The 14,084-nt window shown below is 43.3% G+C and overlaps 1 protein-coding gene across 1 annotated transcript in view; it reads left to right on the forward strand.

Moving 5' to 3' along the window:
* The first annotated feature begins 437 nt into the window (after positions 1-437).
* The window catches only part of MGA (MAX dimerization protein MGA), a 69,718-nt gene continuing 56,071 nt past the window's right edge, over positions 438-14,084 (forward strand). The window contains exons 1-3 of the mRNA XM_075282806.1: positions 438-570; positions 7,651-8,770; positions 12,895-13,684. Of these exons, the coding sequence (XP_075138907.1) occupies positions 7,719-8,770; positions 12,895-13,684 (1,842 nt within the window). The 5' untranslated portion in view covers positions 438-570; positions 7,651-7,718. The remainder of the gene's footprint in view (positions 571-7,650; positions 8,771-12,894; positions 13,685-14,084) is intronic.

Below are 14,084 nucleotides of genomic sequence, written 5' to 3' on the forward strand. Positions count from 1 at the left end.
CTGTACATACCTATGAACGTGTACATATATATATATACATACAGAATATAATTCCTATTTATATAATAGAGATATACATTCTGATCAGTGGCTTTACTCTAATAACAATAGGGACACAGCCAGTCCTAAGTAACAGCCTGGTGTAGCCCAATAGGCAATGGAATAGCAGGAGCTGTAGAGTCACAGTATGATGCCATCCATGTCCACCATAGAACATTGCAGTCATAGGTGTCCCTAGAGTGGGCGTCGCAGCGACAGATCAAATTTCAGGCAATACGCGATACGACCTGGGTGTGGCAGTGTTCACACGATAAGCTCCTCCCCACGGTCTTGTCTTGGCGGCAACAACACGTGATGAGAACCTCGTGTTCTTACCGCCGCAGATGCAAGGTGGGTGACGTCACTGGCGACATCTGCGCTTGCGCGAGCGACTGAGCGGCTTATAGTTACTAAATCATAAAAAAAAGAAAAGCCCCGCACATCCCAGAGGGCAGTAACGCGGGGTAACTACGGGGAGCCGGGGAGGATGGTGCTGAGCTCCGGCGGCGGCTGTGACAGGGAGCACGTGAGGTATGCAGAGACCGTCGAGTACGGGGCACAGCTGGCAGGGCAGCGCGGCCTGTGCACGGGGAGGTGATCGCTGTGACGAGGAGTGCGCAGCAGTGTGTGAGGACGTGACTCCAAACTCCATATTGTACACTTCTGTCCTGGTGTGAACGCTGCACAATGGGCCACAAATCGCATACAGGACAATAATACCGACGATTGTGTGAATGGCCTCAAACTCCTGTTGTCCCTGCGCTTTCCTGTTATAAACGTGAAGTCTGTGCAGGCCTGTCCGTCCTTGTACACACCAGAGACTAAACGCACAGGTCCGAGCGTGTGCTGCAGGGTATTCGTGTGTGCGGGAATGGCGTGTGTACAGGGCTCTACCATGCTGCTGTTCTGCTAGATCAGCTCATTAGACGCCATTAGCTCACGTTCACACTTAGCAGTAGTGTGCATGCATTTGCTGTGGTGTTGCAGTCCACGTTTTAGTAGTGTAGTCTTTACACATGCAACACGTTTTGTTTTTTAAATAAAAATATGTTTGACTTGTAAAAACCTTATGTCCAAAACGGGCGGTAATCTGCATGTGGACTGACCATAGCGCACGCTGCTGTCCAGATTAAACCCAACATGGTTTAAAAGTGATCCGCTTCGATCAGTTTGTGCCATGTCCGTCTGGTTTTTGCTTTTTTTTTTGCGCTGAGAGGAAAGTAGAACTTGTAGGACTTTGTCTTCGTACTAAGGCCCAATTCACATCTGCGTTCAGGGAGTCCACTTGGGGACCCCCCGCACGGAAACCTATATGCATTAAAAAGCGTTTACCTGGGAAACCCGTGGACCCCATAGACTATAATGGGGTCCATGTGGTTTCCGCACAAAACATGTGGAGAGGAAATGCTTCTCCAGATGTTTAGTGCGAAAATCACACGGACCGCATTATAGTCTATGGGGTCCATGGGTTTCCCAGATAAACGCTTTTTAATGCATATAGGTTTCTATTTGGTGGGTCCCCAAGTAGATTCCCCAAACGGAAACCCTAACGCAGATGTGAACTGGGCCTAAAAATAAGGATTCCAGACAGGCAGCAACCAATGCAGGTTTTTTTATTTTGTTTATTCTAACATTGAGGCCTATGGAAAACTGATTACAAACAGGCAATTTTTTTTTTTTTTTTAAATGACACCCATTGACTAATCCGTTTTAAAAACCTGATTCGGATATCCACTGTGAGAGGGCGAGTTCACACTGCGCCCGGTCTCCGCTTTGCAGGTTTCTGTCTTCTGCCTGAAAAACTGGACAGGAGACGGAAACCGTCAGTCAGTTTTAAACCCTAAAGTGTCCGCCCGTGAGCGTCTTCTGCATCTCCACGGAGAAACTTTTTTTTTTTTTTTAACTGGACACAAAGTCAGATATGCAGGACTTTGTCTCCGGTTAAAAAAAAACAAAAAAAAAAACGGTTTTGCCGTGGAGACCAGAAAACACTCACGGGCGGACACTGACCACCAGTTTCCGTCTCCTGTCCAGTTTCTTGGGCAGAAGATGGAAACCCACAAAGCGGAGACTGGGCGCAGGTGTGAACACGCCCTGTTTGGAATCCATTATGTACCAAACCATTTTTCTCTTAAACCGGTTTGCAAGCTGGCGAATACCAGACACAGATGTGAACCCAGCCTTAAAGGGAGTCTTTCAGCCGACACTATGCTATCCACATTACCTTTTAGGGTTTCTTGTTCTGTTTCCACGTAAGCCTCTGTTATTGTGGAAAGCTGCGCATTTTGGGCAGTTTATAAGTGAATTGGGATTTTGAGGCGTTTACTCTGCAGATTATCTCACTAACTGCTGCCCAGCTCCACCCTTCACAGGTTGAATGACAGTCTTCTTTCCTGCTGACAGACTCCCTTTAAAGGGATAATCCTATGAAGAATATTGTTTCTAGTTGAATCCAGTCTATAATTCTCAATGGTCTTTGTATTTACTCCTATTCGATGCTTTTATTCTCAGATATTCCAGACATTAGAATGGTGCCCTCTGCTGTTTTCTGGCAATATTATTTACTCGGGAGAATTTATTGACCCATCTACACCAGTTATATAATTGTAGTGCATCTTTGGTATATGACCCATTTTTGTGCCAAGGATGCAGCACATGATCAGTTCTGCATCTGGCTGGATGCTTTTTTTCTTTAAAAGTGGAGAACGAAGTGACACCCCGGCCTGATATATTTATTAGAAATGACTGTAGAAAACTGTCATGAGTAAGACTCAGTTCACACCTGCTTTCCGTCCATTCTGTTCCCTTCTCCACATTTTTCTTGCAGAAACCACATGGACCCACTTATTGTCTATGAGGTCTGCAGGTTTCCTAAGGTAACCGATTTTTTTTTTTTTTTTTTTTTTTTTTTTTTAAATGCAGATTAGGCTTTCATTTGTAGAGTCTCCAAGTGGACTCCCCGAACAAAAACCCATGTGCAGATGTGAACCAGGTCTTATACAGAAAGCTACGCCAGTTTCTGTCTGATGTGGGTTTCAGTTCTGGTTCACAGGAGAGCACCTGATTTATTAAAAGGTTCGCCTTGCACTAGTTGGGGTCTCTAGTAAAACTAGCATTGGGAATACTAATCTTAATAAATTCCCCTCACTGTCTCCACCTTCGTTAGGCTGAGGGCCCATGTTGCGGGAACACAGCTTTTTCTTGTTGCGGATTTTGAGCCAAAGTCAAAAGTGGGTTGAGCAGAAGGGACAAATGTAGGAGCTTCCTATATATTTCCCATTCCTTTTGTAGCCACTCCTAGGTTTGGCTCAAAAAAACGTAGCACTTGTCTGTACTCCTTGGGTCAAATACTTTAATTTAATGCGGACATTTGATGTCATCTGACATTAGCAGAGTTATATACCCCTAGAAAGCTGGAAATGCTCTGAATTCAGTGTACTTTCAGTTCTGCCAGTATGTGCCCGGGTTGCAGAGTTACCATTCTTTTCATCATCAATATCCCTGCACTGACAGGGGGACTTGCCTTAGGCTTAGTTCACACGCAATTACGCGTGTGCATAGTCCGTCGCGGCTGGCATCCCGTCACGGCTTTCCGCTCCGGATTAGGCCCAAATGAATGGGCCTAGTCCAGAGGGGGCTGTCGCGAGGCGGACACCGTGGCTGATTCAGCCGTGGAATCTGCCTGAAGAAATGGCAGCTTGTTTCTTTTTTCCGCTAGCGGTCCACATAGACCACCATTGTGAGGGGGCGGATTATGACATGGCTTCTGCACCAAAATCTGACCCCTCTTGTCCCGTGTGAACGGGGCCTTACAGCTCTGGCTCTGCTCTATAAATTTCAAAGTGGAGCGTTGGATTCCCCTTCGGACAGCAAATTCTTTAGAATGTTTTAGGTCTTACCCCTAGAAAAGTTATATTGGCCTTCATTACTCTGGTGAAAGTATACGGCAGATTTGGAAATGTAAAATGTATCTGTCAGGTCTATTTTTGACAGGAAAACATCCTTGTGTAATGGGTATAATATTTATAGGATTGTCCTATTATTAAGGCTTCCTTACTGATTGCTTTTAGTAATGCCAATTTTAGGGAGTGTAATGTGGTTAAATTTACTATTGCAAGTTTTGTCGTTTTTTTTCCTGCTTTTGTCTTTTCTGTCTGTGGAAGTAGAGGAGCCCATAATTGATAGGGACCTTGGACCAATTTCAGGCCCAATTAAAGGATTTCTCCATTATTAGAGAGCAGGCATACTTTCTTTCAGAAGGAACACCACTTCTTCTTCGCAGGCAGCGACATCACTTCTGTTGGTCACGTGGTCATGCTATAGATCAGTCTCATTCAAATGAATGGCATGACTGAGAGAATGAGAATCACAGTTCTCTAGTCCTGTTAATAGGACTAGATAAAAAAGCCATGGACCTGACAATGTGAAAAAAATAAATGAGAAAAATTATGGGGTGTGAAAGGTATTGAACAAAACAACCCTACCAATAGACTGACGTTGTATAACATAAAGTTTACAATGTTATTAGTTTCTCTTTCTTGGTTTTTTTATGGAGAGTATTCTTATATACAGCACTGTGTAAGTACTAAAGTTTTAGGCAGGTGTGGGAAAAAAATGCTGCAAAGCTAGAATGCGATCAAAAATATAAGTGTTAAGAAAAATCTAAATCACAGATATTTGGTGTGACCTAGGGCTGGGCAACTAATCATATAATAACTGAAAGCTGGTTCTGTAATGACTGTATATCCCGCATTGCATGTCAGCGGCCCGCAGTTATTTACTGTTCAGGGGTATGGAAGTGCTGGAGGTGACTATAGGGCGAACATTTGGCTTCCAGGCGTCACAATGCCACATTATTGCCAAGGCCCTATCACAGACCTCAGTAATGCCTGACATTATTTGAGGCCCAAAGAGGATTGGTACCCACGCCAGAGCCAAAGGGAGGCGAGTAACACACAAGGTTTGCCCAGTACATATTTACCTCCTGTAGACTCCCATGCCTCATATTAGTAATAAATTGTATTGGTGAATGTTGATTACGAGGTTAGATTATAATGGTGGTACATGGTCAATTACTTGCAGTAGAACCTCGGGCTACGACCTGTTTCACCCTTATTTTAATCTGTTATTGGGGTCATAGGGGGGGGGGGGGGGGAGTGTGCATGGTCTACAAAAATTGTTCATTATTTGTAATTGAGGTACAATTCCCAATTAATCGTGAGACCTATTGTCACCACCCTTTACGGCATCAATTCTTCTAGGTACACTTTCACGCAGGTTTTGAAGGAACTTGGCAGGGAGGTTGCTTCAGTCATCTTGGAGAAATAAGCATAGACCTTCGGTGGATGTAAGCTTGCTCAAGTCCTTCTCTGTCTTCATGTAATCCCAGAGAAACTGCAGAATAAATTTGGAGTCAGACACTTTCCTGATGATTTTTCATGATGGATAAGTATCTGCCTGTATTTCTCAGTATTGAGAACATCATTAAAGGACTCCATTAAAGGACCATTAAAACATATTTTTTTTCTCGTTGACACGTAGGAATAGCCTTAAGAAAGGCTATTCGTCTCCTACCTTTAGATGTCTTCTCTCGCGCCGCCGTTCCGTAGAAATCAATATTTTGGGCCGGTATGCAAATGAGTTCTCCCGCAGCACTGAGGGCATGCCCCAGCGCTCAAACAGCACTGGGGGCGTCCTAAATGCTGTGAGAGAAATCTCCAGCGACAGCTCCTTCTTCAGGAACGTCCTCTTCATGCATCTTCTTCCAGCAAACTTCTAGTCCTCGGGCAGAGCCGACTGCGCGTGCCAACAGCTCTCAAGTCTGCTCTGCCCGAGGCCTACAAGTTTGACCGCCTACGCATGAAGAGGACGTTCCTGAAGAAGATGGAGGCGTCACTGGAGAGTTCTTTCGCAACATTGGGGATGCCCCCAGTGCTGTTTGAGCGCTGGGGCCCGCCCTCAGTGCTGCGAGAGAACTCATTTGCATACCGACGAAAACCGGGATTTCTACGGAACAGCGACGCGGAGAAGAATAGCCTTTGTTAAATATTATATATTTACAATATTCTCTAGCAGACATGGGGTTAACACTCTACTGACATCATATCTGTTGTATTTTGGGTACATGGGTGTGGTTAGCGTACACCATTTTAGAAATCTCCCTACATAGCTGTAACATGGAAGGTAACACCCACTCTCATGAACATAAATGAGTGACAGACACACACGTCGTCGTCGTCATCATCCATGAGGGGGATCCATGGGGAATCTATGGCAGGTCTGTCTGCCATCCCTCTCTGTCATCCTGGACAAGATGTCGTGAATATCCCAGATGACCAGACCAGATGACAAGCATGAACCAAGCTGTAACTACAAGATATCCAGATGATTTAACTTCTCTGAAGATGTAAGCTATTGACAATTGACTGATATTTGTGTTATTTGGACATTTTCCCTGTTCCTGCGTTTTCCTTCAAGATATTAATAAACCTCTACACTGATTTATAACAAGCTGACTTCTTCCTATCGTGGATAAGGCCTACAACACGTGACACAAGTCTATCCCACAATTTCAAGGCCAGGTACGGATATTTAACAGTGGACACAAGTCTCACCGGCAAATACAAGATATTTAACAGCCTTTCTTAAGGCTATTCCTAGGTGTCAACGAGAACAACAGAACAAGTCCCTGGGTCGCTGGACCGGACAGCGGTGAAGGACACCTTTTTTTTTTTCTTTTTTTTTTCACATTTTCTGACCTTCTTTCTCAGAACTATAATTCCTTGCCAACCCTTTTAAGAGCTTATCTTCAACATAAGAATAAGAAGACCTGGAAGTAATGATTCAACTTTCACAGAGACCTGTTCTCATCATCATTGAGTCTGTTTAGGATTACATTATGAGGAGAGAGAAGGATTAAAGCGAGCCTATATCCACAACAGATGTGTTTAGTTCTTGGGGACCCCCAAACGGATACCTAGTCTGCTTAAAAAAAAAAGTGGTTACCTTAGGAAATCTGCGGACCCCATAGACTACAATGGGTTCCGTGTGGTATTCGCACAAAAATACAGAGAGAAAAGTGTTTCTTGCAGCGCTTTTCTCCACATTTTTCATGCGGAGTTGGGACTGGAATGACCCAAACACAGATGTGAACTGGGCCTAAGTTAGTCATGTTTCTTTATATGGATGTAGAAATGAAAACTTTATTTATTTGATTAATTAACTGGTAACTCACAAGTTAAATAAAATATATAGATGTTTCTAAATGTAATCACAGAGAATACAATTCAGAACATTAAAAAGGAAAGTTCTACAACTTTATTCCAAATCCAGATTAGAATACACACATGTTGAGGAGAACAGGGGTGAATGTAGTGAACCCACATGCAGGGTCACTTCATTCACCAATGTTCACCACAGCCTATATTCAATCTGGATTTGGAATAAAGCTAAATAACTTTATCTTATAAAAGTACTGGATTGTATTCCTTGTGCTTGGACTTGCTTAGACCTATCATGGATCCATGCTCTGTGACGACCCTGGGACTGGTGAGCTGGATTGTTTGCACTTACTATAGTTTTAATGATTGGTTTCTTTTTCTTCTTTTTTAGAGAGATGCATCTCTTAGACAAGCGAGCATTACAGCTGATGGTATAAAGGTCCACGTCTTACAGCCACCATGGAGGAAAAAACAAATCAGATAGGCGGCACAGAAAGTATACACAAACCACCTTCAACTGCTCCGGCCTTCTTTGTCATTCTCCAGCCATCACAGGGCGATGGCTCGAAAGAAGAAGGGATCCTGGTGGCCAATAGAGATGTATCCTCCGTAGCTCCAGTTATCTCAACTGGTCCCAATAACTCTAAATCTGATTTCTTCCTTTCATCTAATTGTACATCTGGGGAGATTACCGTGACCCTTGACAATAATAACATGTGGAATGAGTTTTACCGCTGTAATACAGAGATGGTCTTAACAAAGCAAGGAAGGCGGATGTTTCCTTATTGTCGCTATTGGATGTCTGGTTTAGACCCGCAACTAAAATACATCCTTGTCATGGACATCACTCCATTGGATAATCATCGGTATAAGTGGAATGGAAAGTGTTGGGAGCCTGCTGGGAAAGCAGATCCACATGTTCTGGGCAGGGTATTTATTCACCCTGAGTCTCCATCTACGGGGCAATATTGGATGCATCAGCCAGTTTCATTCTACAAACTAAAGTTGACAAATAATATTTTGGACCAAGATGGTCACATCATTCTTCACTCCATGCACCGCTACTTGCCACGGCTACATGTGGTACCTGCAGAAAAGGCCTCGGAGGTGATTCAGCTTAATGGTCCTGATGTTCACACTTTCACTTTCCCACAGACAGAATTTATTGCTGTTACAGCGTATCAAAACTTCCAAATTACCCAGCTAAAAATCGATTGCAACCCCTTTGCGAAAGGTTTTCGGGAAGGGACTGTAACGGGACGACCAGGTAAAGATTTGAAGGACAAAACTTCAGAACAGGAACTGGACTCTTCGAGCAGCAAAAACGTAGATGAAAATGAGGATCCTGATCGTATGAAAAAGTTACAGGAACTATTGAGGATGTCTGAGTATTTAGATGGGGACAAGGAGAATGAAACTTTCGCAACTGTTCAGGATTTCCTAAGGTTTACCAAAGCAACATCTGAACTTAACAAAATTCTACCTAAGCTAAATGAAGAGGTCATTGAAAGGTAAAGTAATATCTTTTTCTATTTTTTGTATGATTGTAGAAGGGATTCATGACATGGGGCTGTACCGCCATACGTTTACAGCACTTGCCTATCAGAAGCAGTCCTATAGAGTTGAATGCAACAGCTCCATTCACACGGGGTACACAAGGCTCCCCTAAGAGTTGGACGCCTCCCTATCAGATGCATGTGGATAAGAGATCAGTTTAATTTGGTACAACCCTTTTAAGTATAAATAAATATTGTAATTTGATGATTTTTCTGGTTTAGACACCCTTTTTAGACCATACCAGCTGTGAAGACCACTTTGTCATGTATCCTATTAGAGATAAATGCCATCATATAATCCTTTCTCTAGTCTCTTCTTGTTCTGTAACTTGTTTTAGACAAGTGACGTAAAGCGGGTAAAAGGCAAAAATTCTCAAAATGTACAGTATAGGCTCCCTCTTTTCTGACTGCTGGAGCGTGCTGTAGTCCCAGCGCTGCTCTTTCTCTGCAGCCTGCAGTCTACCTCTACTCTGCAGGCATTGGAGTTGCGCAGTAGAGGAGGATTATTGGTTAGGGCGGGTTCACACCTGCGCCCGCTTTCCACTTTGTGGTTTACAGTCTTCTGCCGACAGGAGATGGAAACCCGGCAGTCAGTGTCCACCTGTGAGCGTTTTGTAGTCTCTGTGGCGAAACCTTTAGGGCTAGTTCACACGTGAGTATAAGGGGAGGTTTTTGACAGCGGATTTCGCGTCCAAAACCTCCCCTTATAATGGTGGTCTATGGAGACCGCCGGGCTTCTGTTCTCCGCTAGCGGCGAGCTGCTGCTAGCGGAGAAAAGAAAGGACATGTCCTTTCTTCAGGCGGAAGCCGCGCAGTCTCAGCCGCGCGGCTTCCGCCCCCCGCAGCTCCCTCCTATGTCGGCTCATTCATTTGAGCCGACAGCAGAGGGTTAAGCCGCGACAGCGATGGTCGCGGCGGGCGGGTTTTGACAAGAGAGAGACGCGGCTCGCCGCGTCTCTCTCTGTGTCAAAACCCGCGCGGGCAGTTCACGTGTGAACTAGCCCTTATTTAATTATTTTAATTTAAATTTTTTTTTAACGGGACCCTAGGTCCTGCATGTCTGACTTTGTGTCCAATTAAAGAAAAACGATTTCGCCACAGAGACCAGAAGACGCACATGGGTGGACACTTTGCAAACCCATTGAAATGAATGGGTTTGAAAAGTGACTGTTTCCGTCTCCTGTCCAGTTTTCTCAGGCAGAAGACTGAAACCTGCGAAGAGAGGGCACAGGTGTGAACCCGCCCTTACAGAGCTGTGCTGGGACTATAGCGTGCGGCGGCAGTCAGAAAAGAGGGAGGAGCCGTCCCGCAGGAAGAAGACTGGAAGAAATATAGGCAAGTGTGATGGGGGGGGGGGGGAGCGTGTAGTAGTGACATTACGTTGCTGGAAACGGGGAAACTGATAGTCACCCGATAACCAGCAAATGTCCGTCCCAGGGATATGGAAGAATATACATTTTTGATAAATTATGTTATTTAGAAAGTAGGCGGGAGAAGGTGTTTAGATTAGTTTTTATCCTGGACAACCCCTTTAGGGTAAGTTCACACGGGGTTTTTTGGAGCAGAACCTGAGGCCGCCTCAGGTTTCGGTCCAAAATACGGGCATCTGCGACTGGATGCTGGTGCAGTGCATCGGCAATCTAGTCGCGCACTCCGCTCTGGATCAGGCCCAAATGAATGGGAATTAAATGGGAGCCGTATTTTGGTCAGGATTTTGAGGCAGATACGGCCTCAAAATTCTGACCAAAAAACCCTGTGTGAACTTACCCTAAGGTGTAAATTCAACTTCAGTATCTGCTTAGTGTTTTTCAGAATTTTTTTTTTTGGGAGATCAGATCAGAGATGGATTGATAAATTAAAGTATAAAGCTTTGCTCTCATGTGTTTACAATCTAGAAAAAAAGATGAAAAGTACTGAACAAATACCAAATGAGAATGAGGTCTGAAGGTCTCCTGCTCCGAACAACCACCAGTGTCCAAATCTATCATTTTATAATAAATTGTTCCAAATCCTGTTATCTGATAAATTGACCCCTTTACTGAATAAATAAAACTCAACACTCTTTTTCTTTCTGTTGAAGAGTAAATGGAAACCGAACATAAAAGAACTTTCAATGGCTTGCTATACAATACACTCACTTTGTTATAACTTAAAATAATTCTGCTAGTATTAAGTGCCATCTGGTTTGAGATGCCTTTTTTAATTTGTCTATGTACCCTAGTCGTGTGATCTCCAAAATATATAAAAAGTTACAGCTAAGTAATGTGGCAGCCAAACTACATTTAATTTCTTTTTGAGAAGGGAAACTGAAGATCTTTGTTTCTAAGAGTTGGGTTGAACTCAAGACAATGCCTTCAAGTGAGTGACCAGGTGGTAGGATTCCTCAGGCTAAGGGTGCATTCAGACTACGTAACGCCGGGCGTGTATGAGAGCCGTACACGCCGGCATTACGGCAGACTGCCGAACACTTCCCATTCACTTCAATAGGAGCGCTCGTAACAGCGGCGTTTACGAGCGCTCCCATTGAAGTGAATGGGAAGTGTTCGGCAGTCTGCCGTAATGCCGGCGTGTACGGCTCTCATACACGCCCGGCGTTACGTAGTCTGAATGCACCCTTAGTAGCCAAAATGCATCCAGGCTCCCCTGGTATATGTTGGAGATGTGATCTCAACCCAGAGATTGGGAATTTCCATGAAGGGAGTCTGTCGGCAGGAAAATCAGTACCAAACTAATGACAGCTTGTAGACTTTCCAAAGATGTCTTTCTTGTTCTGTCTTGCAGCTTCATTTTTATTAAAATCATTTTTATACATAAAAATGAAATGCTGATTTTTATGAAAATGGAGCTGCAATGCAGATTAAGAAAGGCGTCTTTGGAAAGTATAGAAGCCACAGTACAAAGTTTTATTAGTTTGAGACTCCTATAAATTCCACACTATTGGAGAGCAAGTAAAGGGAGTCTGTCGGCAGGAAAATGCTTATCACACTAATGACAGTACCTTGTAAGAGCAGTTTCTATACTTTCCAAAGATGCCTTACTAATTCTTCATTGCAATTCAATTTTTATTAAAATCAACTTTTTATTTTTATGCAGATTAGCTGAAAAGGGCTTTAGGGTGTTTCCTCTCCCTTCAGGGCTTCACTCTACTCTAGATAATGGCTCCTATCTGCTGCCCAGCTCTGCCCCTATTGCTTGAGTGACATTTTGTCTGTAGTTAGGGGTGGTTATCCAGAACAGAGAGCAAAGCCCGGGCAGGAGGAGAGGACATGCCCTTAAAGCCCTTTTCAGCTAATCTGCATGAGAGTAAAACACTGAATTTCATGAAACCTTCAATGCAGAGTAAGAAAGTAGTTTAATAGTCTTAGCAGGGATTAGGGGTAGAAGTTTGGACATCCCTGGATGGACTGTATGAGGTTTTACTCTTTCAGCCCCATACCCCATAACACACTCTCTTGTAAGATGTTAAGAATGTGCTATTGGGACTAACATCATGACTTCTTTCAGACTTTCAGCAATACTGAGTGTGCTGAGTATTTTACATGAATCAGGCTCATGATTTATTTACATCTATTATCTCGCCAACTACACTTTGTCCATAGCTTCTACTTCTACTGTCCTTATGATGTATGTCCCAATAATCTGAGAGAGTCTTTAAAAACTGTGCCCAAATTGTGTATACCACTGTATCCTTTGCATCGTATGTTAAATATAACCTTTGTTTTGTCTTCGATGTATGCTCTAACTCTATGCGGTTATTGAACAGAATTATTGAGGCAGTGTTGACAAGTGACAATATGTGGGTGTATTAATTATATTCCAAAATCCTAAATGATTTGAAAGAAAAAAAGGAAAGAACTGGCAGCTGTCCTGATCCCGAGAGATCCTGTGGGGTAGGTGATAAATGCCGATGGTGGACAACCCCTTTATTATAGTGCCCTATGTTATACTCTATATGGAAGGAGTCACAGCGCTGAGATAAATCCTTGTACTAAATCTGTAGTATTACCTGTATATAGATATTCACTTTATACTTAGTCAACACAGAATTGAATCCAACATAGTTTACTCTTCCTCTATAGGTCGGCTGAACACTCTCCTGCGGCATCGCTGTCCGAAGTCACAGAGCAGCCTACTGTTGAAGTTAAAAAGGAACCTGAAGACAACTATGATTACAGTAATAGCACTACTATGGAAAAAGTAGCTGTAAAGCAAGAACCGCTTGATGCTGAGGTAACAGATGATTACGCCAACATCGATGTTGATTATCCTATATTAGAGAAGCACTTTGCAAAATTCAAGGAAGATCCTTACCTGGATGGACCGCTTGCTTCAAACAGCCCAACAGAAAAAGCAAACCTAGTGCCCACCGAGCAGGGCAGCATGCACATTGAGCCCCCTGCTGAGGAGAACAAGTTTGAGACTCCTGATTTTAAAAAACCTATCAAGTCTGAGGACACACTACAAGACCTAAAGGTGCATGATTCAACCCCATGCACAGAAAGTCCACCTGTATTTCCAAGCCCGACGGTTGATTCCCATGTTGGAGATGATTTCTCTGTAAAAGAGAAGAGGAGGAGAATATGCAAAAACAAGATTGACGAATTCTATGCGACCCTGCAAACTGCACTGAGGACCTCCCGTGGCCCTAAAAGGAAATTCCCTAAGCCTTCAGTTACACCATCCCCTGGAAATGAGGGCACTGTGGCACCCATACAGAAAAAAAGAGGGAGGCCGCCCAAGCCTAAAATTTCAAAGGTAGGACGCCCTCCAAAAAAAGACAATCCCATTGAAGCTCTACGATTGTTCCCAGATTTCAATCCAGACCTTGAAGATGTGGACGGAGTCTTATTTGTTGCTTTTTCTTCTAAGGTAAAATTATTGATAATGTAGTGTTCTGAGAGATATTATAGAGGTTTGCTAAATTAAGTCTCTTATTCTTATGTTTCCTATTGTAACTATAAGAGGAGACACTGACTTTGTATCAGACTGTGCAGTTATCATCTTGGCTGGGTAAATCTTCTATGTATCAGTTTTGTCTGGTTGTCTTCCATTTTCTGAAACATGATGCATTTTATGTTAGTTTGTAACAATTATACTGTATTACGTCATCAACAAACATACAAGTACATAGGGTATGTTCACATGTGGATTATTTTCCCGTTGTATTCAGTTGGACTCTGTTGTCATTCATACTTAGCAGGTTTTTTCAATGCAGATTTAAAATCAGCTTTAATAAGTGTCCTGTCCGTGCAGAAATTGGTATATTGCC

Source organism: Leptodactylus fuscus, chromosome 7 (genome assembly GCF_031893055.1).
Source record: "Leptodactylus fuscus isolate aLepFus1 chromosome 7, aLepFus1.hap2, whole genome shotgun sequence".
Classification (NCBI taxonomy): domain Eukaryota; kingdom Metazoa; phylum Chordata; class Amphibia; order Anura; family Leptodactylidae; genus Leptodactylus; species Leptodactylus fuscus.